At 42.0% G+C, this 27,119-nt stretch overlaps 1 protein-coding gene across 2 annotated transcripts; it reads left to right on the top strand.

The window, feature by feature from the left end:
* The first annotated feature begins 379 nt into the window (after positions 1–379).
* On the top strand, positions 380–26,915 carry LOC134601215 (CDC42 small effector protein 2-C). Of its 2 annotated transcripts, none has more exons than XM_063445675.1 (5): positions 380–457; positions 17,919–18,097; positions 21,281–21,379; positions 22,755–22,822; positions 25,807–26,915. In XM_063445675.1, the coding sequence occupies exons 2-5, from the start codon at positions 18,044–18,046 to the stop codon at positions 25,808–25,810; spliced, it is 225 nt and encodes a 74-aa protein (XP_063301745.1). In that variant the 5' UTR covers positions 380–457; positions 17,919–18,043; the 3' UTR covers positions 25,811–26,915. The 2 variants fall into 2 exon arrangements, with proteins under 2 accessions (XP_063301745.1, XP_063301746.1); XM_063445676.1 differs by having other exon boundaries at positions 22,755–22,826.
* The last annotated feature ends 204 nt before the right edge of the window (positions 26,916–27,119 follow it).

Genomic DNA, 27,119 nt, shown 5'->3' with positions numbered 1-27,119 from the left:
GTGTATTGGCTCTCACAGTGTATAGTACTCAGTGCTGTGTATTGGCTGTCATTGTGTATAGTACCCAGTGCTGTGTATTGGCTCTCGCTGTGTATAGTACCCAGGGCTGTGTATTGGCTCTCCCTGTGTATAGCACTCAGTGCTGTGTATTGGCTCTCAATGTGTATAGTATCCAGCGCTGTGTATTGGCTCTCCCTGTGTATAGTACTCAGTGCTATGTATTGGCTCTCACTGTGTATAATACTCAGTGCTGTGTAATGGCTCTCTCATAGTCCATACAGATAATGCAGCACTTGCTTTATGTATTGCACCTGCTACTAATCAGCTGGCCGGGCACATCACGTGGTTCCCTTCTCCTTTTAGCTCCGCCCCCTGGGCGTGGTATATGGAGATTGCTGCAGGAGCCCCTGTGTACTAGCAGTGCTGCAGTGTGTGATGAGCTGAGTGCAGTGCTGGGGTAAGTGGGAAATGCTAATCATGGGCAATAATGGGGGATAGAGTTACACTGTGATTAATGAGAGTTTCAGGTTAACTCACTTTCCTCCAGACGGTATAGGCTGTGCTGGAATCTCGGGAGTTAGTGGTCAGTGCACATATTGGTTTAAAGACATTTTAAATAATGCATTAAAGTTTATTTATCAGTGCTTGGTATATCTGAGCAGCAGGTAATGTCTGCATATATTGATTTATTTTTATCAGGATGAAAACAAATCCATGAGAAACATCCCTATCTCAGAACCCTATCCTTCTTTTACCTGGGGAATATTTTGATAGATTGGTGGGGGGTGGAAACCCTATAGGTATAGTTATTTTTATCAAACTCCAATTTATCGTGAATTAAAATGTGGCCTGCAAAACACAGACAAAAAATAGCTAATGTAGAAATATTCACCAATTGAGCTATAATTATAGCTTGGTTCTTTGGTCTAAACTTGCTACTTGCCTGAACATTAGTTTACAACATGTTGAATTATTTAACAAAATTGACTGACTGGTTACACAACATATGAGACTGTAATTTTTTTTGTTTTGTTTTTTTATGCTCTTTCAGCATACAGAAAATTCATCGTAAACCTAGAAAATAAATTTTAAAAAAAAGTTCTTGTGAGCTACCCTCCTCCCATATCTGCTGTTGTTTATTCACTAAACTTCAAATTGGTTTGAAATGTAAAACCTATTTTAAAGCTTAGGTTAGTAATGCTAAGTTTTCCCCCAAATCAACAATTTTTGCCTAAATTTGGCAGTTCAATTTACTGCTTGTCTTGCAAATTTTATTCAGTTCTCTATTTGGGGTGAAGGTAGAAGTTCATCAAAGCAAAAAACGCTGCAATCACCACGTAAACGAATAGAATGTCCCAATGTTGATTAGTCTGCCTTAGTAAGTCTTCCTCTGTTTTGGCTTGTTACATTTATATAAACCCCTTATTGAATAGATTAATAATGTTGTTATTCTTAATCCTCAAAAATCATGGCGTATAATTTGCACTCTGGGTCTTGTGCTAATTGTGCGGATGGTTGGGGACCTATTTCTTTTGAAGTAACTTTGCAGTACTGAATGGGACTTGGATCAGTAACTAGAAATCCTTTAAAGGGACACTCTAATATTAGAACTCCAAGCAAAATAACAAATACAGTGTTTCCTAACTAGATGATTATTCCCCCTCCTTGAAAAGTTATTTGACCAAGATCCCACAGTGTGCTGGTCTCTCCATGGCCTCCATTCCTCCCTTGCTGAGATAAGTAATTAAAGATATCTGCTAATCAAATTCTTTCCCATCAAGAAGACACAATTTTGTTGTTGGTTTTTAAATGCAAGATTTGAGAAAAAATAAGCTGTGCCGGAATCCTGAAAAATCATTGCAATTTTAGACTTTTTCATTTCACTCTTTTGGAGGTGTGTAGTGATGCTTGGAATTGGAAACTCATACGGTGTAGAAAACTGTAGCGGAGGGCAATAGTAAAATCCCCGATATCCGCTGGTTACACAGGTACATCCACAGTCAGCGCTGAAAAGTAAGACAAGTTCCCCAATCCTCCCAATAACCGGACGAAACACAGTCTGGGAGTCAACTAACTTGCTTTATTCACAGACTTCCATATTTATGCAGTTCCCCATGCAAGGGGTTTCCTTACAGATGTTACAGGGGATTTCTCCCATCAGGCATTGTAATTATCCCAACAGGCATTGCTGCACGAGAGGGATACTCCCACTAAAATGGACGATTAAGTGGATTATCCCCTCGTGTAGCAAAACCGACAATTTATATAGAAATCCATATTTTATACAATTTTACTCGCTTTTAGACGAATGACCGTTTGGTAGATAGCTGGGGTCGGCGGGCACATTTAGTGAGAATACCGCTCCGATCCCAGCTAAACTAACCGAACGCCGCACAAAATACATTAAAACATTGAGTTCGGTTTAAAAGTACCGAACATCTATGGGGAACAGAATGTGCCGAACGCTCTGGAAGTCCAGCGGTGTTCGGATCATTGAGTAGCCGTTTTCAGTTCCAGGCTCTCGAGGACCGAACACAGCTGCAGAGACAAAGGATCCAAGATGGCCGACCGCCGCATGGTCGGTAGCCGAACGACGGCCACCTAGGAGAGCCCTTAATTACCGATTGCAACATTGTTGCAATCGGTTAATTGGTGCCACACGACTGGTGAGTGGGTGGTCTACCTGGGGAGCCCGCATTCGTATGGCGAACGGCCTGGATAACCGTGTTTCGTCAAACGAAAGGGGTTTGTATGCTGGCAGCGTATGGCTGCCAGCATGCGAACGGCCATAATACGGTACATATACAGTTTAACATACACAGCATATATTCAGCCTACGGACAACCTTTAGTAACTACAATCCAGAAGTGGCTAGGTTTGCCACAATGCTCCCCCAGAACCAAGCCGGCATACACAGTCTGATCCCCACGGATCGGCTTGGGGATGTCCGGGGGAGTACTCACAGATCACTTCTCGAGTTCAGTCTGTCTGGATAACCCGTCGGCGTTACCGTTTTGTTTTCCTGGGCGGTAATGGATGGTGAAGTCAAAAGGCTGCAGCGCCAAACTCCAGCGCAGCAGCCTGGCATTGTCCCCAGACACACGGTTCAGCCACACCAACGGGTTGTGATCTGTGAGTAAGGAAAAAGGTTGTCCATACAAATACGGCTGTAACTTTTTAAGGGCCCACACCACGGCCAGGCATTCTTTCTCAATGGCGGCGTAGCTCACTTCACGGGGCAACAACTTTCGGCTTAAGTAGGCTACGGGATGCTCTCCGCCATCGGCTCCCACTTGGCTCAGCACTGCCCCCAATCCAAACATTGAAGCGTCTGTGTGGACAAGAAATCTTTTAGTTGGATCAGGAGCAGTTAACACAGGAGCATTAGTCAGAGCTGTCTTGAGTTGTTGGAATGCCTGCTCACACTCTGGGGCCCAGACAACCAGTCGGGGAAGGTTCTTTTTGGTCAGGTCCGTCAGGGGTTTGGCCAGGGTGCTGTAGTCGGGAACAAATTTTCTATAATATCCGGCCGTCCCTAGGAACGCTAGCACTTGAGTCTTAGTCCTTGGGGTAGGCCACTTAGCTACGGCCTCAATCTTGGCTGGCTCGGGTCTCTGCTGCCCACACCCTACTCGGTGGCCCAGATACTGCACCTCGGCCATACCTATGTGGCACTTACTGGGCTTTAACGTTAACCCGGCTTCCCCAATACGGTCTAAGATCGCCCCTATATGGCGTAGGTGGTCTTCCCAGGTCTGGCTAAAGATGGCTATGTCATCTAAATAGGCACAGGCATACTCCTGGAAGCCGTCCAGTAGCCGATCTACCATCCGCTGAAAGGTAGCCGGGGCGTTTTTCATTCCGAAGGGCATGACCTTGAACTGGTACAGGCCAAACGGAGTGACAAACGCCGACTTGGGGATGGCGTCATCGGCTAGAGGAATTTGCCAGTATCCCTTACACAAGTCAATAGTAGTGAGATACTGACCCCGTGCCATCTTATCTCGCAGCTCGTCTATCCGGGGCATCGGGTAGGCATCAGACACTGTTTTGTCATTCAGCCTCCGGTAGTCCACGCAGAATCGGGTGCTGCCGTCCTCTTTAGGCACCAGAACTACCGGCGATGCCCAGGGGCTATCGGAGGGTTCGATAACCCCTAGCTGTAGCATTTCGTCTAATTCGGCCTTCATATGGGTCCGGACTGATTCCGGAACCCTATATGGAGCCTGTCGCATAGGTAGCTGTCCAGGGGTTTCCACTCGGTGGGTGGCTAGCGGAGTGTACCCAGGTAAATTGGAGAAGGTAGCCCCTTTAGCTACAATCAGCGCTTGTACCTGGGCACGCTCGTGAGGGCTTAGCCGCTCCCCCAGCTGAACTCCCCGGGAGGGCTCTATCGGTTCCTCCGGTTCTAGCAAGTCAGGTAAGGGTAGATTCTCCTGATCTTCTAAGGCGGAGGCACAGATCGCCGTCACATCCTCTATCCTCTCATGGTAGGGTTTGAGCATGTTCACGTGGAGCATGCGTCTCTTCCCTACCCCTGAGCAGGGGCCAATCACATAGGTAGTGTCGCATCGCTGCTCTACTACCTGGTATGGGCCCTGCCAGATGGCCTGCAGCTTGTCTGTGCGGACAGGTTTTAAAATTAAAACCTTCTGTCCCACCTGAAAGCTGCGGTCTCTGGCTCCTCTATCGTACCGGCGTTGCTGCGCCGCCTGGAGGTTGTTGTGTACGGCCTGAGTTAGCGCCTCCAAACGGTCTCTGAACAGCACGTAGGATACGATAGGGGTCTCGTTAGTAGTACTCTCTCCCTCCCAGTGTTCCCTAATTAAGTTCAAGGGTCCTCGCACCCTCCTCCCAAACAATAGTTCAAACGGGGAGAATCTGGTCGACTCCTGGGGGACCTCTCTATACGCAAAGAGTAGGTGAGGTAAAAACCTCTCCCAGTCTTTGTGGGTTTCCCCGAACGTCCGAAGCATCTGCTTCAGCGTCCCGTTGAACCTCTCACATAGTCCATTGGACTGGGGGTGGTAGGCAGAATTGGCTTAATGCCACATACCTTCCACATATGTTGGGTGACCTCGGCAGTAAACTGGGTGCCCCGGTCTGATATTATCTCTTGGGGAAACCCTACCCTGGAAAACACTTTCATCAAGGCTTCAGCTACGGTCTCAGCCTGAATGTTAGTGAGGGCCACAGCCTCGGGGTACCTGGTGGCGTAGTCCACTACTGTTAGAATGTACTTTTTGCCAGAGGGACTGGGTTTTGGCAGGGGCCCTACTATGTCCACAGCTACCCGGCTGAAGGGCTCGGCAATAATGGGTAGAGGGCATAACTTGGCCTTGTGGCGATCCCCCCCGTTTACCTACTCGCTGGCAGACGTCGCAGGAGGTGCAATACTGGCGCACGTCCTGAGAAATCCCGGGCCAGAAAAACGCATGCGTTAAGCGATACCGGGTGCGGGTCATCCCTAGGTGTCCTGACAGGGGAATATCATGCGCGATCCTAAGCAGCTCCTGCCTATATTTCTGCGGTACCACTAACTGTTTATTGGTCAAGGTGACAGACCCCCCCACGTCTTTTGCCGTGCCACGGTATAATAACCCTTTCTCCCACGTGTATCGCTCCCCCTCTAGCCCTGCCTGGTCGGCTTGTGCCCGGTCCCTATATACTTGTAAGGTGGGGTCGGTCTGCACTTCGGTCACAAAGGTAGCCGGGGTATCCCAAGATATGGAAGTCGGGTGGGTTTTATGGTCTCTTACCTGAGCCTCAGAGTGTACCGGTGTAGCCGTGGTGCGAGCCTGCTGCCGTGTGGTTACTGGATGGGCTTCCTGGTGTGGAACAAAGGCAGAGGTCATCTGGCCTAAATCATTCCCTAGAACAAAATCTGCCGGTAAGTTCTGCATTAGTCCCACTTCCACTGTCCCCTCTCCCGCACCCCAGTTCAAATGTACAAAAGTTCAAATGTACTTTCGCCGTGGGTAGTCGGTATACAGCTCCCCCGGCTACCCGAACGGCCACAGATCCGCCAGTATGTGTACCCGCAGATACCAAATGGGGTGTTATCAGGGTTAAGGTAGCTCCCGAATCCCGCAGTCCCTGAACCTCGTTCCCCTCAAGAGTTACCAGCTGCCGGTGATGCTGCCGGTTATCTGTGGCTCGGACCGACATCACCTCATGCAATATACCCAGGGGTTCCTCCGCATGAACACTCCACAACTCCTGAGTGGCTGGCTCCCTCTGGTAATGGTGAGCCGCCGCCCTGGGTATGGGGTTGGGACGGCCCTGATTCCAGGTGGGCTTGCCACGATTTTGTGTACATTCCCGGGCCATATGCCCCCATTGTTTACAGGAGTGGCACTGGATGTTGGCCCGCCCGTTGTATCTGGAAGGTGGAGGTACCTGCCCTTGCGAAGGACGGAATGGGGCGGCTGTGGGCGCTAGAGGTGGTGTAGCGCTAGGTAGTCCTGTGGGCCGGTGTCTCCGTGCATCGAAGTGTTGATCTAGCTGCTTCAGTTAGGGTAAGGGGTTTCCTGTCCCGCACCCATTCTTGTGTCTCCGGGGATAGTCCATTTAAAAAACTGCTCCAGCAACATCAGCTGACACAATTCCTCCATGGTGGTGGCTTTGCTGGCCTGTATCCACCCTTGGGAGGCTTGATCCAGTTTGTGTGCCCATTCTGCGTGCGAATCTCGCTCTGGTTTGCGTAAGTGTCGGAACTTGCGCCGGTATGCCTCTGGGGTAATGGCATACCTCTCCAAGATTGCGCGCTTTACTTTTTCATAATCTTTGCTGTCCTCACTGGGCACAGCACGGTAAGCTTCGGCTGCCCGACCTGCTAGCTTGCTTGCTAGCAGTTGCACCCATACTGTCCGCTCTAACTCATGTAGATCACACAGTCTTTCAAAGTCCTGCAAGTACCCATCGATCTCATCCTTTTCCTCGCAAAAAGCTTTGAAGGCCTGGTACGGGATCTTGGGCTTTACCGGGTTGTAGAGGGACCCTGTGTTGGACTCGGTTCGAGTCAAGGTGTGCTGCGGGCTGTGTGCCATTACATATTCCTGCACATTTGCCATCACCATATGCATCATGGCCTCCGATATAGGCTGCGGCAAAAATGCTAGCCTGGTCCTCATCTCTCTTTCATAGAGCGTTTCTTCCATGACTGCTGGGGGTGTAGCGCTGCGGGCTTGGTCTCCCTCCATCAGCTCGGCAATTATTACCGCCTTGGTTTTGCTGCTGGCTACTTTACCCCTGGCTTCCAGCAGTTCCTTTAATGTCTGTTTCTTTAGTTTAGAGTACTCCGTCTCCATTCACTTCGGCAGTCGGTTCTTTCGTTGGGTTCTGCTTGCCATTCCCTTTTCTCATTCGGCAGTTGCAATTTGCACGAATTGCGCTTTTCGGCTGTAAGTTCGGATCCCGTCGCTTGCCACCAATTGTAGCGGAGGGCAATAGTAAAATCCCCGATATCCGCTGGTTACACAGGTACATCCACAGTCAGCGCTGAAAAGTAAGACAAGTTCCCCAATCCTCCCAATAACCGGACGAAACACAGTCTGGGAGTCAACTAACTTGCTTTATTCACAGACTTCCATATTTATGCAGTTCCCCATGCAAGGGGTTTCCTTACAGATGTTACAGGGGATTTCTCCCATCAGGCATTGTAATTATCCCAACAGGCATTGCTGCGCGAGAGGGATACTCCCACTAAAATGGACGATTAAGTGGATTATTCCCTCGTGTAGCAAAACCGACAATTTTATATAGAAATCCATATTTTATACAATTTTACTCGCTTTTAGACGAATGACCGTTTGGTAGATAGCTGGGGTCGGCGGGCACATTTAGTGAGAATACCGCTCCGATCCCAGCTAAACTAACCGAACGCCGCACAAAATACATTAAAACATTGAGTTCGGTTTAAAAGTACCGAACATCTATGGGGAACAGAATGTGCCGAACGCGGAACTCCCGAACGCTCTGGAAGTCCAGCGGTGTTCGGATCATTGAGTAGCCGTTTTCAGTTCCAGGCTCTCGAGGACCGAACACCGCTGCAGAGACAAAGGATCCAAGATGGCCGACCGCCGCATGGTCGGTAGCCGAACGACGGCCACCTAGGAGAGCCCTTAATTACCGATTGCAACATTGTTGCAATCGGTTAATTGGTGCCACACGACTGGTGAGTGGGTGGTCTACCTGGGGAGCCCGCATTCGTATGGCGAACGGCCTGGATAACCGTGTTTCGTCAAACGAAAGGGGTTTGTATGCTGGCAGCGTATGGCTGCCAGCATGCGAACGGCCATAATACGGTACATATACAGTTTAACATACACAGCATATATTCAGCCTACGGACAACCTTTAGTAACTACAATCCAGAAGTGGCTAGGTTTGCCACAAAAACCACTCATGGCAGCACTACAGACGGGTATAGCTCCTCTCACTCCTAAATTGCACAGGGACACCTAAGCAAACACATTGGTCCCCGTCCCTCCCCTACATAATCTGTCCTTCCTTTTCTTTTTTTCCTCTCTTCCACTTCACTTTTGTGACTTACTTGGGTCTATGATACGTCTATCCCATGGTCACTTCAACCTCTCTCCCCATGAAAGCCTCACCAAAGGATTCTCACCTTCGCCATCTGGAAATTATGCTGCCGTGATCCTACAGGTAGCAGTTGGATGTGCCAAACCCCTTGTGGTGATGATAATTACCGTATATGGGTACACCTATCTGACTCCCCTCAGCTATGTCCCCGGCAAGCTGCAGCAGAGCTCCTGGACTCACAGTGAAGGAGAACACTCGGGTACGTTATCGATCAACTAGCCGGGATCTCCTGACCGTGAGTACATAGAATAATTGGAGAGGAAGCCACAAAATTGGTATATTGCCCCTAACTCGGCAAGAAAGTCAGGAGTTCAGGCATTCCACGTCTGGTTCGATCGGAGGTCAGGCTCTGCCCCTACAGCACAAGAATTTTAAAGAGTCTTCTGTGGAGTCTGTCCTCTACAATAAGGCTTACAAGACTGTCTCAGTGGCATGTAAGGATTCATCAGAGTTCTTGTCCCAGTTTTCAAACCAGAACCTGAACTAAACGATTCTCATATCTTCTAAAGTCACGAATGTCACTTGGTGGTTGAAAGATCGCAATCTTTGTTTGGGATTTCCTCTTGGCCATATTCATTGACTAACTTTCACAATGGATGCCTGTCAAACCGGTTGGGGAGCACATCTGGATTTTCATCACATCCAGAGTCTTTGGAACCACAGATTGGCTGACTGTGTGGGCGGAAACAAATGATAGTCCTTTTTAGTAGGAGGTAGTAGCTAGGAGCCCTGTACATGTCCTGGGTGACCGGGTAGTCTTTCACAGAATCTGTATACTGTGCTAAGAGTGACTCAAAATTTGTCTCGCTACTGTGCTTCATGTGGCATGGCAGAGCACTGCAACCCTGTGTAATGGTTATTGGGACTGTTCCGTGTCAATCTCTTGAAGCAGTTTGGCTGAAACCTAGGCTTCCTCGGACACTCTTAACCCAACCCTCGCTCCATATTGCTTGTGTGACCGTTATAGATGGCATTAGGAAGAGGAATTTCATCCGTATTTATTAATCAGCCACTGAATACCATCCAAATTGGATACAATTAATATTGCTAAAGTGGACTTGTACTTTTAGTAATGTGTTTAAAAGCTAGATAGAGGAGGGAGAATATTTTTCTGGTATCTTTTTATTGAAAATGTATGATTCAGTGGCAACATTTTAAATCTATAGAATAATTGTGTATTTCTTGACCTTGTCTGAGTAAAGAACTCCTGTTGTGATTTTGGGGGAAATTTTTTTTTTTTTTTAATTTTTTATTGTAAGACTGTATTTATTATTAATTTATATAGCGCCAGCTTATTCTGCAGCGCTTTACAATAAGAAGGGAATTTACCAAATGAGACCATAATAAAATGTAACAGGAACAATAGGTAGTTGAAGACCTTGCTCAAACGAGCTTACAGTCTAGAGGAGGTGGGGTATAAAAACACAATAGGAAGGGTATTGAGAGACATGGTGAGAGTGTGGCCTTATAGGAGAGAGCAAGAGGAAGGTTTGAGAGATAGAAGTTACTCTTGGAGGCCATAAGCAATCCTGAAAAGATGGGTTTTGAGGGACTTCTTTAAGGATTGAAGACTAGGGAAGAGACTGACAGGGGTAGGCAGGCTGTTACAAAGGAAATGAGCAGCCTGTGAGAAGTCTAGCAGGCGTGAATTTGCAGTAAGGGTCAGAGCAGCAAAAAGAAGATCACCAGTAGAGCGGAGAGACAGAGCGGGGGCATACCTATGAATCAGTAAAGAAATGAGAAATGTATGAGGGTCTAGAGTAGGTACGGTAAGTGTTAGTATTTCAAATTGACACCTGTAGGGGACAGGAAGCCAGTGTAAGGATTGACAGAGGGGTAAGGTGTGAGAGGAGCGACAGGAGAGAAATATCATACTGACAGCAGCATTCATCACAGATTTGTAGGGGGGCAGTACAGCTTCTGAGGAAACCAATTAGGAGGGTATTACAGTAATCCATGCAAGAGATTACTAGAGCCTTGGCAGCATCTTGCGTAAGAAAGAGGTGTATGCGGGCAATGTTTTTAAGGAGGAATCGACAGGTTTTAGCAACAGACTGTATGTGAGGCCAGGATCAAAAATGACACCAAGACAGCGAGCTTGAAAGGATGGGGTGCGTCAGGTACCATCAGCCTGCAGGGAGAGTGAATGAGGATAATCAGTGTAATGAGGAGGGAAAAATAAGAAACTCAGTCTTCGAGAGATTGAGTTTCAGAAAGCGGGAGGACATCCAATCAGAGATAGAAGAGAGGCAATTGGTGACGCGTTGTAGGACAGCAGGGAGAGGTCAGGGGAGGAGAGATATATCTGGGTAGTGGAATCCAAATTAATTAGTTTGCCAAGAGAGGCAGTATAGAGAGAGAGAGAGCACAAAAGGGGACCAAGAATTAAATCTTTGCATACATTCAAAAGGACACACTCCTTTTTTAAAAGAACAATCTTGGCCACTCTATTAAGTTATGGTGTCAAACAGTCCAAAAAGCTTATTGATGTAAGTGGTTAAATCTTTTATGAACTATTTAACCCCAGAGTTGTGAAGATGTAGCTGGTCTGCTCTTTCCTCTGTATAATCATGGCTTTCCCACACTGTTTTGTGAATGGTGAGTGAGCGATGAGGTGTGTTTTTTTTTGTTTTGTTTTTCCCTGCAAGTGAAACCATTCGGGGTTTTAAATGCCTCTAGTGGCTGTCACTCTGACAGCCATTGGAAGCACTGCCACTGAAATTGAAGGGTAAAGCTCTGATATTTCAATCAGACGGTAATTTTGCTGCACATCAGCACTAACCTCCCAGTGATTTCCTATGGAAAAGCATTGTATTCTCTGAGATTTCTGCAAAAGAAGTGGAGCTTCCTGGGGGAGACTGGCACTGCGAAGGCCGAAAAACTAAACGGCCAACAGGGCACTATAGTGTTGTCCTAATACTATACTGGTCATTTAAAGTAAGATGACGCACAGGACCTCCGTACACAATAACTTAATTGAGATTAAATTGTTATGGTGTCCTGTGTGTTTACAAAAATAAAACAATTTTGAAATATTTCTCTATAAACTGGCATTTAAAATATAATTTTACAGTTTCCCCAGTAATAGTGTGCCACTTGTACTGTATAGTTTGAAGTGTGCTAATAGGGAAAGAGACCATTTCTTCTTTCTCCAGATTCTTTGGTATACCTGCAGCAATAAATGTGGTCAGTAGGCTCAGGACTACCGGCAGGGCAGCTGTTGTGGCAGCACGAGGGCCTGCAACCGCCCATCAAGAGATACAGGGCACAGGCATCATAGGCACCTTGTGGTAACGCTGGCATTGCTGATAGTTCCGATTGCCAATAGCAGCCTCCTTTGGGAAAGGACATAACGGGGCCCTGAGCAGACAGTTGAAATGCACACCACAAGACTGCAGGAGGGAGAGCTGGACTGAGACAGAGGATATTTCTATCTGGTTATGCATATGTTTGGTGCATGTATGTCACTCTGTGTATCTGTATATGTGTCTGGGTATTTGTGTGTTTCTGTGCTTGGCAATGTTCTCGTGTATGTGAATGTCTGCAGTTAAATGCCAAAATAGTGTGTGTGTGTGTGTGTGTGTGTGTGTGCGCACGCACACACTCCCTACAAAACCATGCCTATATTCACTCGTTGCATGCAGGGTTGGGTAAATGGTAGATCCACAGCTGGCAAAGCATTGTGGTGAAATGTACAGCAGCTGAGAATCTACCTTTCAGTCAACAATTATTGATTTTATTACCAGGGCCCTTTCCATTAGTTCTGCCACTGGTATTAGAACAATTTTTATATAGGGGTAGAATTTGGCCTTCGTTGAAATTGTTTGTTGGTTGGAATGTTAACTGCCGTCCTTCTTGAAACATTGTATTCCCTTGTCCTTATTGTCCTTGGGGGTGGGGGCTACCATTTACATGTTCTCATGAAAAAAGTAATCTAACTCTGTTACTTATTGTTTAAAAAGACTAATTTAATAGCATGCATTGTTTATACAGAGACATGGCTATTAAAATGAGTAGATGTTGTACATTAATCCTGCCAGGCTGCAAAGTAGACCAGTAAATAATGTAATTCAATCAGTATAGCATTGTTTACCAACTGGAATCCCCCAAGGTTACATGTGGCACTTTACTGAGGTGTCATGTGTTTGAGTCACAAGATTTTATCAATGCCCCCCACCCCATAAATGTATGTAGTTAATTTAAACTTACAGGCTTAACTTCCTGGAAGCAGTATTGTTACGGTAGTCATTGTGTGGTGGTTTTTTTTTTTTTTTTTTAATTTTTTTTGATTACACAATGTTTTTATATACACTTATTGAAGAATTTAAATTAATTATTTCATTTATCAGCGTTGCCGAGCACTTTGAAAGCTTCTCATAGTAAAGCCTTGATTCTCATTTTCTTAAAGCACCCAATTGGCTGAACATGGCGACTTTTTTTATTATTTTTACACAGAAGATCCCCTATATCTCTACGGATTAGTAGAGACCAGGGGTAGGCAACCTTTGGCACTCCAGATGTTTTTGACTACACCTCCCAAGATGCTTTGTCAGCATTATGGGAGATGTAGTCCACCACATCTGGACTGCTGTCGGTGTTGCCTACTCATGGATTAGATCATTTTAGAATGCTCCCAGAGTAGTGGTTGATATTTATGACTGCCCAGTACTGGGTTACTGCTGAGTTTGTTTTACATGGGATGAGAGGCATAATCTAAAAGTAATAACCACAAACCTTAAAAACATTACTACTGCACAACTTGATTGACAGCTGTCACTTTGCATAATGAGTTGCTATAGAAAAGGAAAGGGCTTAAAAGGGAACTCTCTCTCTCCTCTGGACATTTATGCCATTGACAATCCTTTTTAACCTTCTATGATGCTCCATTTTTTATTTTATTTTTTTAAATGTCATATTTATCAAATGACATTTAAAAAAAAAATAAAATAAATAATAATTTAGAAAAACACAAACGTTACAAGTTCTGCCTGTTTTCCCTTTGATCTTCTAAAATTAGAAATGGTTTACGTTTTGGTTTTAATGCAGAACAATTCTTTAGAATGTTACAACATTGTTTTAGCCAAGAAAAATAAATCCTTAAGGTAAAGTGTTTTTTTTTTTTTTTTTTTTTTTTTTTTTTGTTTTTTTAAACCTTCATGTGTCATTAAATCGATGCTGAAATGTTATTGATGGCAGTGTTAGTGGATGCATGCCAGTTATGCAATTCTGCAGTGCGATGGTAGTGTCATTGGGCAACACAATCGGCTAAGCTACCTATGTGCAGGGATTTTGTTATGGATGGTGAAAGTACCCTGAAGTAGCTTTGCATGTGAACTTAATCCCATTTGATACCTTGCTTGTCTTGCAATGTTTGCTTGCAACAGGATTCCCAAATCGAGACTGTGTCCTTCTGAATTTAGGAAAGAGAGATATATATATATATATATATATATATATATATATATATATATATATATATATATATACTTTTAAGAGTGCGGTGGTTATTACATTACCAACATTGTTTTGAATGATGTCATTAAAGGAACACTATAGTGCCTGTACAGCTGTTTATCGTGCAAAAGTTCATTTATTTCAGTAAATGCAACGTAAAAGGGGAAACTAATATGAGATAGACGCATTACATGCAAAGCAAGCTAATTCAAGCCGTGGTTTGTCATAAGTGCAATGATTATGGCTTACAATTTATGAAAACTCCAAATCCACAATCTCCTGTAAATTAGAATATTGTAAATAATAAGGTGCAATATTCCTAGGCCCACAGTGTCCCACTCTAATCAGTTAAGTAAGCCATAACACCTGCAAAGGGTTTCTGAGCCTTTAAATGGTCTCTCAGTCTGGTTCAGTAGGAATCACCATCATGGGGAAGACTGCTGACCTGACAGTTGTGCAGAAAACAATCATTGACACCCTCCATAAGGAGGGAAAGCCTCAAAAGGTAATTGCGAAGGAAGTTGGATGTTCCCAAAGCACATTAATAGAAAGTTATGTGGAAGAAAAAGGTACACAAGCAGCAGGGATGACCGCAGCCTGGAGAGGATTGTCAGGAAAAGACCATTCAAAAGTGTTGGGGACTTTCACAAGGAGTGGACTGAGGCTGGAGTCAGTGCATCAAGAGCCACCACATACAAACGGATCCTGGACATGGGCTTCAGATGTCGTATTCCCCTTGTCAAGCCGCTCCTGAAAAACAAACAACGTCAGAAGCGTCTTACCTGGGCTAAAGAAAAACAGACATTGTCTGTTGCTCAGTGGTCCAAAGTCCTCTTTTCTGATGAGAGCAACTCTTGCATCTCATTTGGAGACCAAGGACTCTGGAGGAAGGAGTCTGGAGGAAGAATGGAAAGGCGCAAACAATGCAAGATGCTTGAAGTCCAGTGTGAAGTTTCCACAGTTTGTGTTGTTTTGGGGAGCCATGTCATCTGCTGGTGTTGGTCCACTGTGCTTCATTAAGTCCAGGGTCAACGCAGCAGTCTACCAGGAGATTTTGGAGCACTCCATGCTTCCTTCTGCAGACGAGCTTTATGGGGATGCTGCCTTCATTTTACAGCAGGACTTGGCACCTGCCCACACTGCCAAAAGCATGGTTCAATGACCGTGGGATTACTGTGCTTGATTGGCCAGCAAACTCGCCTGACCTGGCATTGCCAAGAGAAAGATGAGACATGAGACCGAACAATGCAGAAGAGCTGAAGGCCGCTATTGAAGCATCCTGGTCTTCCATAACACCTCAGCAGTGCCACAGGCTGATGGCTTCCATGCCACGCCGCATTGAGGCAGTAATTGCTGCAAAAGGGGCCCAAACCAAGTACTGAGTCCATATGCATGCTTATACTTTTCAGAGGTCCGATATTGTTCTATGTACACTCCTTGTTTTATTGATTAAAACAAGCAAGTAAATTAGGTGGACAGCGCTAAGAATTATAATAAAATCATACATACACAGGTAGCAGCAGATTTCGCAATTGTGTCTTACTCTTAAAAAAAAAAAAGGGGGGGGGGGGGAAATAAAAGTACAATGATAGTGCAGTATGTTATGAATAATATGGTTATAAAGATATATTCCAAAGGGGCACTCACATTTTCCAGAGCTTAAAAAGCTCTATTTTAGGAGCCTGGACGGAACAATCCCCCTCTAAGGATTTCTTTTTGCTGGTATCAGATTCCCAAGGTAGTGCGATTCATCATATAATAAAAACAAGGATGTATACCAATGGTACAGTACGTATGTAAAAGTAGGATAAGTAAATAATATTTGACCTACTTACATTTGCTAGAGCAATGACCTGCTCTAGTGTATGGAGCTTTAGGTGGAACAATCCCCACCTAGGGATATATGTAGATCAGGAACAGCAGAGTGATGGTGAGAGTATAAGGATCTCAAGAGTGACTGGGTATTAAAACAGAATCTTTATTAATAAACAGATTAAATAAAACTATTTAAAAGTGAACTATATAGTAAAAATAACTATAAATAAAACCAGTCCTTTTAGGCAATCCTTAATCTCCACTTGACATGTTTCGCTTACAGCTTTCTCAAAAATGAATGTCTGCTGTTCAGGTCAGTTGATGTTTAAATAGTCTCTTAATTTCTCTATTCAGTTCTGGTGTGTATAGTCTGTGATTCTAATTCCAGGTCATTTGTTACATCACTTCCGGTTTGGCTGAGATCTGTATTCATGCTCTCAGCCAGTGGAAGAGGGGTGTCAATGGAAAGACCAGCATGCTAATGCAAAAAAATGTATTTTTATTTTCCTTATTTGAGGGGCAGACTAACATCTAAATAGTTAAGAATACAAAACTTTTTTTCTTCTTAACGCTACAGTGTTATACAAACGCAAATTATTATTTTAATAACTGAAAATTGACTACATTCTGAACTGGTATGAGTCAGAAAACCACATGCTTCCTGCAAAGCCTGTGTCTGTACCAGCTCTGTTTTGTTAAATGCTGATGTAAGGTATATGCTGAAATGAACTTCTTCTTAAAGGAACATTCCACTGAAATGTATTTAATTTTCACTGTCGTAGATATACCATAAAGAAATCATGCATGTATTTTTATATTCCGCACGTTTTCTTTGGGAGAGAATTGGGTTTTGGGGATCACTTGCAAAAGATGCAGATTTGGTGTCTGCAGATTTTTAAAGCTGCACGCCACCCCACTCCCCCTCCCCCTTTAGAAGATCTTGTTGAGAAGCCTATATCCTGGAGCTGCAAGCTCACACCCTGCTTCCCATAGACTTCTTTGAGTTGTGGTACAGCTCATTGAAAAATGGTGAGGGCCAGTGTGCCTGGCACTTGCGCTCTACGCAGATGTATAAAATTGCCCATATCTCTCTAATATCAGCAGTTTGGAGGAGAAAAGATGCACAAACCAACACCTGTATCTGAAAATTAAAATACTGCTGCCAGATTTCATGATGATGGAAATCCGGCAATCGTGTAAGGCAGCGTTTACCTATTGTGGGCATCACTGAACAGGTGCGCATCAGGCACTGCCGCCCTTTAAACACATGGGCTCCTGGAGCATGGGATGCTGGGAGGAAGTGACAGCCTGTCACCTCCTCTCAGACATAGAGCACCCCAAACAGGACAGAGAGAAGGCAGGAGGGCAGAGAGCTGCTGCTGACCTCTCATACCAGCCTCTGCCAGCAGCACTCCAAGCAAGCCACCCTCCTGCAGAAAAAAGGTAAACTAAAAGGAGGGTGGCTGCGAATATAAACTTTACGACCTGTGTATATGTCAAGGTGAGTTTCTGTTAATATGTATGTATGTGGCAATGCATGTGCAGACATGCCAGCAATCAAACTCCAACACAACAGGCAAACACAAACATGACATACAGACACCCCTGAACTCCATGGGGGGAGGGTGGAGGGTCCTATACCAGACCGGGCTGCCATGAGTATAGCTTTGGAAACCCTCTCTCCTGTAGTGATTACAGCTTATAGCACTGAGGCTCCCATCCCCCCTCTCCTAGTAACAATAGCCCCTTTTAGGGGCTCTTTGGACCAGGAACATAGTCTGGGCAGGAGGCTGGCCTTTTTGCCTCTACCAAAATTATGTGGTCTCACTTACACCATCCTTTTCAGTTTGTGTCTAAACTTGTATTTGTAATATATATGATTGGTTTTTATTTTTTAATTTATATGCTTATTTTCTCCCACACTTAAATACAGAATTAGGTGGGAAAACGTAATTTCCTTTTTGTTTTTCTACAGTAAGTGATGATAAATGTTTGTTTTTGTTTTTTTTTACACTTTTTTTTTTTTTTTTTTTTTTTATTCTAAAGACGTTACCAGCCTCTTCATTGACTCTCTGGCGTGTTTCTTCCTGTGTGGTGGCTGCATCAATAGAATATAGCAGGAAGAACAACACTTAGAGGAAGTGTCTGCCATTAACACTTGAGATAAAGCAATGACTGAATTTCTCTTCTGCTTTAGCTGTTGCATTGGTGCCCAGCCACAACCAGTGAGTAGTTTATTTTCTTTCAGCTTCTCTCTAACTTTGTAAAGTGTGATTTTTATAGGATTATTAGTTTACTGCATATTCAGTATGTGAGTTTGTTTTACAATTCTAATCTTCAGACCATGCTTGGGGTGTGTGATGTTCTAAATGCTGTATACTGCATAGTCACTTAAAATGTACACATTCACCAACACGTATATTTAAGAAAGATTCCCTCTTTAATTGTGTTCTAGTCTGGGATCCATACACCCCCCTGTTTACACACATAGCCCCCCTGTATTTTAAATATAGTAGGTATTGAACTTGCGGGTTTTTTTTTTTTGTTTTTTTTATAATTTAAATTTTTTCCCTGCTTTGTGCTTATTTGCATGTTAAGCTGGGAACCCTTTCTCAAATTTCTATGCACAATAAGGACTTCTCGAAGTCCAACTCGAAATATAAATAACAGTAATTTTTGTATTTACACTGTAGAGTGTTTTTTTTTTTTTTATTTTTTTTTTATTGTGTTTGGTCTCACCACAATCCTATTGGTACCGAACTACAGATGAAATGTGTTAGTCATAAAAAAAAAAAATTAACCATGCATAACATCGCATAGGTATGTATGTGGATTAAATATAAAGCACCTCAAAATGCTGCTTCCAAATCTCCCATGCCACTATATCCCAAAGCTACTCCATTGAATTGAAAGCTGATGACTGTGGAGGCAACTGAACTTAACCAAATTGACTAACCTGTTTATGTAACCCACTTGAAATTATGTTTGCTTTGTTACACACAGCACATTGTCTTGTTGGAATTGGCCATTAGAAAATGGGTAAACTCCGTGGTGTAACTAAATGTAGAGGGGGGGGGGAGGGGAGAGATAGGGTAAATCGTTTCTGGTTACGCCTACCCTTCCTTTTATTGCAAATTCTGTTTAATTTAGGATTTATCTACTGCTCTGTTAATAGGTTGCTAGACCCTACAAGAGCTTCCTGTATGTAATTAAAGTTCAATTTACAAAACAGGAGATGATTTAAAAAAAAAAAAAAAATTAATTAAAGTGACACTATAATTACCAGAACCACTACAGCTTAATGTAGTTGTTCTGGTAAGTTTATAGTCCGTCCCTGCAGGTTTTTTGTTGTAAACACTGTCTTTTCATAGAAAATACAGTGTTTACATTAAAACCTAGGGACACCTCCAGTGCCCACTCATGAGATGACTACTATAGGTGCTTGCTGGGGTCAGTCACTACCCTCTGCGTCGAAACACTAAACTTTCCTCCATAGAGATGCATTGAAGTGGAGATGCTGATTGAACAGGACTGAGCTTGGCCCCGCCTCCTTGATCTCCGCCAATCCAATGCTCAGGGACACAGCCTACTACCCCTCTTCCCTGCTGGTTTCCATGGCCGCAATAGTCTCAACTGAACCCGGTAAAGTGAAACATAAAGGACATATTAAAAACCCCTCTATAAATAAAGCCACACTATGGGACCTTGGTGGTGCTGGTGCTCTTCCGGCCTGGCGCTCACTCATTTAGTCAGATCATTGCAGGAATAACCCAGATGCAGTGCTCTGACTCATTCACTCTGCGCTGGAACCGTTCCAGGGTGACTAATGTCAATTCTATGCAAATTTCATTGTATAGAATGTCAGTCATTAGCTGAGGGTGGTCAACTGCCTATGCCCATTGAAACTTTAGTTCCCTGTTATTAGTGGACAGGAGCAACACTGCTGTAGCCATTCCCTTTCTGTAACCTCCTCTAAATAGCAATATGATAGGTGATTTAGGGACCAAGTGTGCCCTTGACAAAGTTTTACTGGACCACAGCAACTCCGTGATCCGATCATGAGTTCCAGAGGTTTGTGGGTCACTCGTGGGCAAACACACTGTGCCTCTATGGCATTCCTGCCAGCCTATGAAGACTGTTGGGCGTCCAGAAATGGCGCTGGGCTGGGAGGCATGGGCTGCGTAGGTAAATGTGACTATAATAATTTTTAGAAGGAGGTGGCGGTTGGGAGACTTGTACAAGTCCTGGGTGACCAGGTGGTCTGTCACAGAAAGCATTGCCTCAATGCATTCCTTAGGGGTTTTCTTGACTCTGGATGTCCTCCTGCAAAACATGAGGGTGTCATTTCATGTCATTAAACTCTGTGAAACTCTAGAAGTGCCTCTGAAACTGCAATGTAGGCACTTCTCTGAAAATACAGTGTTTATATTACAAAGCCTGCAGGGACATGCTGTGGACACATAAAAGTACTGTAAATATAGTCCACAATGATGGGCATATTCTGTAATGAGGTATGTTGCCATAGATCTCTTAAAGGATTTAAGATTGAATGAAAGCTTGTCTTTGTCCGTGAGATTCTATAATTGTGGTGCTCTGTAGGAAAATGAGGATTGAGCCATTTTATTTTTGTGTTGCGGTAATATCGTGCTAGTACTGGATTGGAGGTTATAGGAGGTTGGAACAGCTGGGGAGAGCATTCTACTCAGGTAGGGTGGGAGCTTCCCAGAAAAGCCCTTGTGCATAAGGCTGGAAAGATGAAGTGCGTCTGGATTCCAGCTGTGGCCAGTTTAGCTCTTTTAACATGTCACAATGGTCGGTAAAGTAATTACATTCTAGTACAAAGCGGCAGAATGAATTATATAATTATTTTTTTTTTAATGGTGGGTTTGCGGTGCGGGTGCATACACTATATCCCCATAATCAATGACCGGCATTAGCGTTTGTTGCACTATTTCATTACTGTAGGGCTTAGGCAGGATTGTTTCTGTACAGGGCACCTAGTTTTGGATAACATTTTAAAGAGTTTTTCAAGGCCAAAGGATAGATTGAAGTCTAGCAACATACCTAGATATTTGAAATATCATTGTGACCGTTTTGTCGGTGTTTAGGAAGAGTGTTTTTTGTGATCCACTTTTCTACCTCTGTGAATTGGTTTTGGAGCACAGCCTCAAGCTGCAGTAGATTGGGTTTACTGGGGGAAATGAATGTGGTCTGCATACATGTGTACAGTTGAGGCTTTGCACACGTTGGGCAGATTTATAAATAATGCAAATAGTAGGGATATGTGTGGCAGATGGCACAGGAATAAAATGCAGAAAACCTCTGTAGTTCTTTGGTGCATTGTTTTATGTGGCATTAACCTTGAAAATGTGTTTAATTTTTATTTTTTCCTTTTCCTTATTTAACAGAGGCGAAGGCGGATTGATCGAAGTATGATTGGGGAACCTATGAACTTTGTACACACAGCTCATGTAGGCTCAGGAGACTCAAATACTGGCTTTGCTCTGGTAAGTTGCAGAATGTCTTCCCTCAAAAAATAATAATTTAGTGTGTATTTTATGCCAGTTTCTACACCTTACTGTCCCATTAAGCAATGTGATCTCATGGCTCCCACTCGTGTATATAAAATATAAGCTTGGCCAAAACAATATGGTGAGGTTAAAATGATGTGCTACATTGCCAGGACTTAAGTGGTTTGTGCTTCTCTAATGTCCTCAAAAACCATATTCTCCTCAGTTTTCCACCTATTGAACTTTTTAGTAGTGTTACTAGTCCAGACAAACATTTTTGTAAATTGTATATATATTATCTATATCTCCACTGTGTGGCAATATATAGTGACAGTCATTTCTCTATGATTTTTGCAATGAGCTGTTTGTTACAAAGTGATCGCCCCCTTGCTGCTAGCTTTTGCATGACTAAGCTTGTCACACAGGTCACACTGACACATCGACCATATGACACCTCTCTGACCTATATGTATTGTTGTTTTTGAACGAACACACAACGATCATTGAGGATATTGGTCATTTGCTGTGATTTTCATGAATAGTCAGGCTGGTTCATATTTTGGTAAGCCGTTGACATGTCGTTAATGCTGAAGCCTTTCTACCAAGAATAGTTAAGTGTGATTTAATATCTCGTTTATCTTGATGTTTGACGGTTCATTTAATGCTGGGCTAGTATCTGGTTCATCTGCCGGGAGAATTATATCAGAAGGATTTGTATCAGATTACTCTACATGGCAATGTCCAAATAACATGTTGATTAATCTCCTGTTTGAGCTCCTGGTCATAAGGAATTGTCTATTTCCGTTCGACTCTTACACCAGATCTTGCCATGAATCCCATGCCACAATGGGCAAAATGTTTAAATTAATCAAATGACAAACACTTATAAACCCTAAACTAATCATCGTTTTTCAGTTTTGCTAGGATGACATATATCAAACACTCAAGTTATGAATATCTCTTAGATTTTTTTCCCCACCTCTTTTGGGGGGGCCTAAAAAGTAAACAAATTTTTAATCCAGCACATTCCCAGTTTTACTGCGGAAACCACTCCTCTTCATTGCTGATCATCTTGGGCTAGTCTGAGATGTATTGTGACCCTACTGCGCATGCACAGCAATTGCCAGTCCGTTGCTCTTTATAGAGAAGAATTCCCAGCATTCGGTGGCGTCCTGCTTGGCATAATGACTCCAAACATAAAGACTTTCAGTTATTGCTTCATGAAATGGTTATTTGAGAGCCCCTAGACGCACACAGTCTGACAAATGTAAACTGTTTCTCAGAGGCTGCAGATGTAGTGGTTTTGATTCTCAAAGTGTCTGTTTTAATGCATAATTATACATGCCTTAAATTTTTATTTTAACTCTTCAAGGGAGGATCGTTTCAGGACCAGATGAAATCAAAAGGCGGTTACTCACCTGGTATTTCTGAAGTGGCGCTGTAAGTAGGTACTTTTTACTAGGGGTCTATTTGTTGGAGAACACTCTCATAGGCTGACCGCATAATGGCCTGTATTCATTAAATCTAGTATTGTGGACTTTTTTATTTTTTTTTAATTTGAAAATAAAGTGAAAAATCAAAATGAGCCTGGCACTCGATCCTTTTTTTTTTTTTAAGGTTAACTGCCTGGGTGTTTTCCAATCAATTATTTAAAAAACAAAATATGAAATGAGGGACCCTGGTGGGGTCCTCATTTTCCTAAGACTTTATAACCGAAAAGAACATTGTGTGATGTGTGTGTATTATTTATTAGTACAGTGATCCAAATCTAAAATAAGATGACATTTGCATTGTAATACCTTTTTATATTGAACTAACAGAATTTTGGAATGGCAAGCTTTCAGGTATGTTCTATTGCCTCCCACTTATTGGTGAAACGAAGTTGAGAAATATATTGTATTTGTGAATACCACTCCCCATTGCTTGTCATGTTAACTACTTTCTGTAATACAGAGCTTGAAAGATGGGGAGCAGTACAGAGCTCTGTATTGTACAGCACTGTGCATCCTCCTCTTCACTGTTTCCCTTACTTAACCCCTTAAGGACTGGACTTTTTTTGCGATGTTGTACATTTGCGACCAGGCATCTTTTTGACACTTTTGTGGTGTTTGTGTTTAGCTGTAATTTTCCGCTCTCTCATTTACTGTTCCCATACAAATTATATATTGTTTTTTTCAGGACAAAAGGGGCTTTCTTTACATACCATTATTTATATAATCTCATCTAATTTAATTTAAAAAAAATGAAAAAATATGATGAAAAATTGAAAAAAATACACGTTTTTTGAATTTTATGTGAAAAATCTTTTACTCATCTACAAAAGCGAATGAAAAAAACTGCTAAATAGATTCAAAATGTTGTCCTGAGTTCAAAAATACCCAGTGTTTACATGCTTTTTGCTTTTTTTTTGCATGTTATAGGGCTATAAGTACAAGTAGGATATTGCGGTTTCAAAACATACATTTTTAAAATGTATCAATAGTGACATTGTAACACTGTTATCTGTCATAAATTGCTAAATAACACCCCACATGTACATATTTTTTTAAAAGTAGACAACCCAGGGTATTCAATATGGGGTATGTCCAGACTTTTTTAGTAGCCACTTAGTCGCAAACACTGGCCAAAGTTAGCGTTCATATTTGTTTGTGTGTGAAAAAAGTAAAAAAACTAAATTGAACGCTAATTTTGGCCAGTGTTTGTGACTAAGTGGTTACTAAAAACGACTGGACTTACCCCATTTGCAATACCTTGGGTTGTCTTCTTTTGCAAATGGTATGCCATCATGGGGGTAATTCTCATTCCTGGGCTACCATATGCTCTCAAAGGCAACGTAACCAACCTGGCCATTTTCAATGTAAAAATATTTGACCTATATATTTGACCCTGTAACTTTCAAAAACGCTATAAAACCTGTACATGGGGGGTCCTGTTCTACTCAGGAGACTTTGCTGAACACAAATATTAGTGTTTCAAAACTGGAAAATGTATCACAACAATTATATCATCAGTAAAAGTGCTGTTTGTGTGTGAAAAATGCAAAAAAAGTCACTTTCACTGACAATATCATCGCTGTGATATGTTTTACTGTTTTGAATCACTAATATTTGTGTTCAGCGAAGTCTCCCGAGTAAAACAGTACCCCCCATGTACATGTTTTAGGGTGTCGTAGAACGTTACAGGGTAAAATACAGTGATATCAAATTAAATTCTCTGGTCTTTCGGCCTGGGTTGGCAGGCAGGTCCCTTAAATTGCAATCAATAAAATAACTTAATTATGTAAAAATATTACCTAAATACGCACGTAGAATTTAAATATATATGCATATTTATATATTTGAAGTCTACGTGTATATTTATATAATTATTTATGTAATTTTGTATATCGACATATGAATAGTTCGCATTCTTTTTATTTATTTAAATATACATAGATATATATACAATTTCATTCTAAGTGTATTTTGATATAAATATATATATATTAATATCAAAATACAGTTAGAATAAAATTTCGTATAGATATATAATTTTTTTTCAATTTTTTATTATTATTTTTAATTTTTTTAATTTAATTTAAATTATTTATTATTCGTATTTTATAATAATATATATATACAATATATATAGTTATTATATATATTATATATATACGTGTGCAAATTAATTATAAGTGTATTTTTATATTAATATATGTACATATTAATATAAAAATACACTTAGCATGACATTATATATATGATATATAGACATATATTATATAGGTATAATATATGTCTATATATCATATATATACACATATATAATAATATATTTTTTTTTTATTAACTATAACTTTAATTTTTTTTTTGATTTTACAGTTGCAGGGAGACTGCCTGTCAGCACAGACAGTCCCCCTGCAGGCAGAGTCTAGGACACCTATTGTGACCATGTGGTCGCCCTGTTGGGCGATCACATGGCCCCAGGGGTCCTAAACCGCCATGGGGAGACTGTCTGGGCTGCAGGCAGTCTCCCCACAACGGGAGCACCGCCGATCGCCGCCGGGGGAACGACGGCGATCGGGTAAGTACATTTTAAATTTAGGACGGTTCAGGACCGTCGTCGGTCGGCAATGCAAAAATGCCGATGACGGTCCTGAACCGTCCTGCGTCGTTAAGGGGTTAAACACCAGAGGTTGGATTACACTTGTGAAGAAAAGAGAAAAAGTTGACCAACTGTAGGGGTGGAAGTTTCTGGATTTTATCAGTAGTGGTTTGAAGGGAGGTCCCCTGAAATTTTCCAACATGGCAGTCCGTTCCATAGTTTGTCACTGCAGATTTGTTACGGTTACTCAGGAGGCTATGGGTGGACATGTTTAAACTTCGTATCTGTACATCATGAAATGTCATAGATTTTAACTAAATTTATTTTTTTATTTTTTTTAGCTGACTTGGAAGGGGGAAATGTTTTTTCCACAAATGGACATTTTGTTTCTTACTGGGGAAAAAAAGAAACCCCTGGCAATAAACTGAAAATCTGCGATTCGGTCTCTTATGTGAAAAGGGCAGAACCCGCTCTGAGGAAAACAAAATGGCCTCCCAGTTAGAAAAAGCAAATGACTTCTGAAAACTGTAAAATGTCCTCATTGAATCATTTATTTTTAATTGCTTAAGCACATTTCATTCTGCATTTGTAAACCTGGCGTCTGGAACGCATTGGCACTTGCAATTATTTCTTTGCCCAGCAATGATGCTTTAATGTTTGCTCTTGGAATCTACACTGGTACCCTGGGACTCCATGTTCTAATGTGCCATGCAATAAATCACAATGTTGGCATGGTGTTTTATTTTCACAATAAGATTAAAGTCACAATGTTGATATTTAAAAATGGTTTGCTTTTTCTTTTGACTACTTAAATATAAATTTTATAAGGTTCCTACCTCACAAAGAAATGGGCATTGAGTGTCAATTTATATTCTCACACTTGTTTATAATATATTCTATTTATTAAATACCAAATATCTAATTGAGTAGTAAATAAAATGTTACAATCTAAAGATAGAATATTTGTCAAATTGTTTAAATGACTGTATTTCTTAGATTATTTTTCACCCATGTTACTGCATTTAAATATTGTATTTCAAAATAAAAGCTTAGCAGGCTACTGCTTGCTATACATTGATGGACGTTAAAAATGCATCTCTTTATGAGTGAGTTAGTGGAAATATTGTTAATTGGATTCTTATGTCTGTTAGTGTATTTATCAACTTTTGGGTTGTAAATATGACATATGTCAATAAAGCAAGCTAGGTTTTGGAATGGTTTGATTAGTAATTGTTTAACGAGCACAAACCCCAGCTATGGAGACCGTTAAAATGGTCAAATAATCTGGATTTTGTCAGTTTTCCTAGTTTGCTATGTTGGAATGCAAATGTTTTAATGTCAGATATTTCATGTTTGCTGTTGCCATTCTCAATGAACTTCTGGTGCTCTGTCAATCTTTAATAAAATATCTTTTAAAACGTTTGCCCTCAAAGGCTAACTTTGAACCTGATGGTAAGTGCATGTTGTAGTTGTTACTGAAATCTATTTTTGTTTGTTGAATTTTGTTTTATATATATATATATATTTTTTTTTTTTGTGTATGCACACGCTTTTAGGCCAGACTAAGAGGGTCGAAAACAGAGGTTCAGTTTATAGCTAAGCATCATCAATTCGCTAATCCCTTAAATTAGGACCAAGGAAATTGTTCTGAACC

The sequence above is a fragment of the Pelobates fuscus genome, chromosome 3 (genome assembly GCF_036172605.1).
Source record: "Pelobates fuscus isolate aPelFus1 chromosome 3, aPelFus1.pri, whole genome shotgun sequence".
NCBI classification, from domain to species: Eukaryota; Metazoa; Chordata; class Amphibia; order Anura; family Pelobatidae; genus Pelobates; species Pelobates fuscus.
Note: the sequence above shows the minus strand (reverse complement) of the source record. Positions and strands in the feature narration are given on the sequence as shown.

Bases quoted from the DNA above. Each gene is read 5' to 3' on its own strand.
- LOC134601215 (XM_063445675.1), top strand. From the start codon at position 18,044: ATGACTGAATTTCTCTTCTGCTTTAGCTGTTGCATTGGTGCCCAGCCA. The intron at 18,098-21,280 runs GTGAGTAGTTTA...CTTATTTAACAG, and splicing joins TTGGTGCCCAGCCACAACCA to AGGCGAAGGCGGATTGATCG. The intron at 21,380-22,754 runs GTAAGTTGCAGA...TAACTCTTCAAG, and splicing joins CAAATACTGGCTTTGCTCTG to GGAGGATCGTTTCAGGACCA.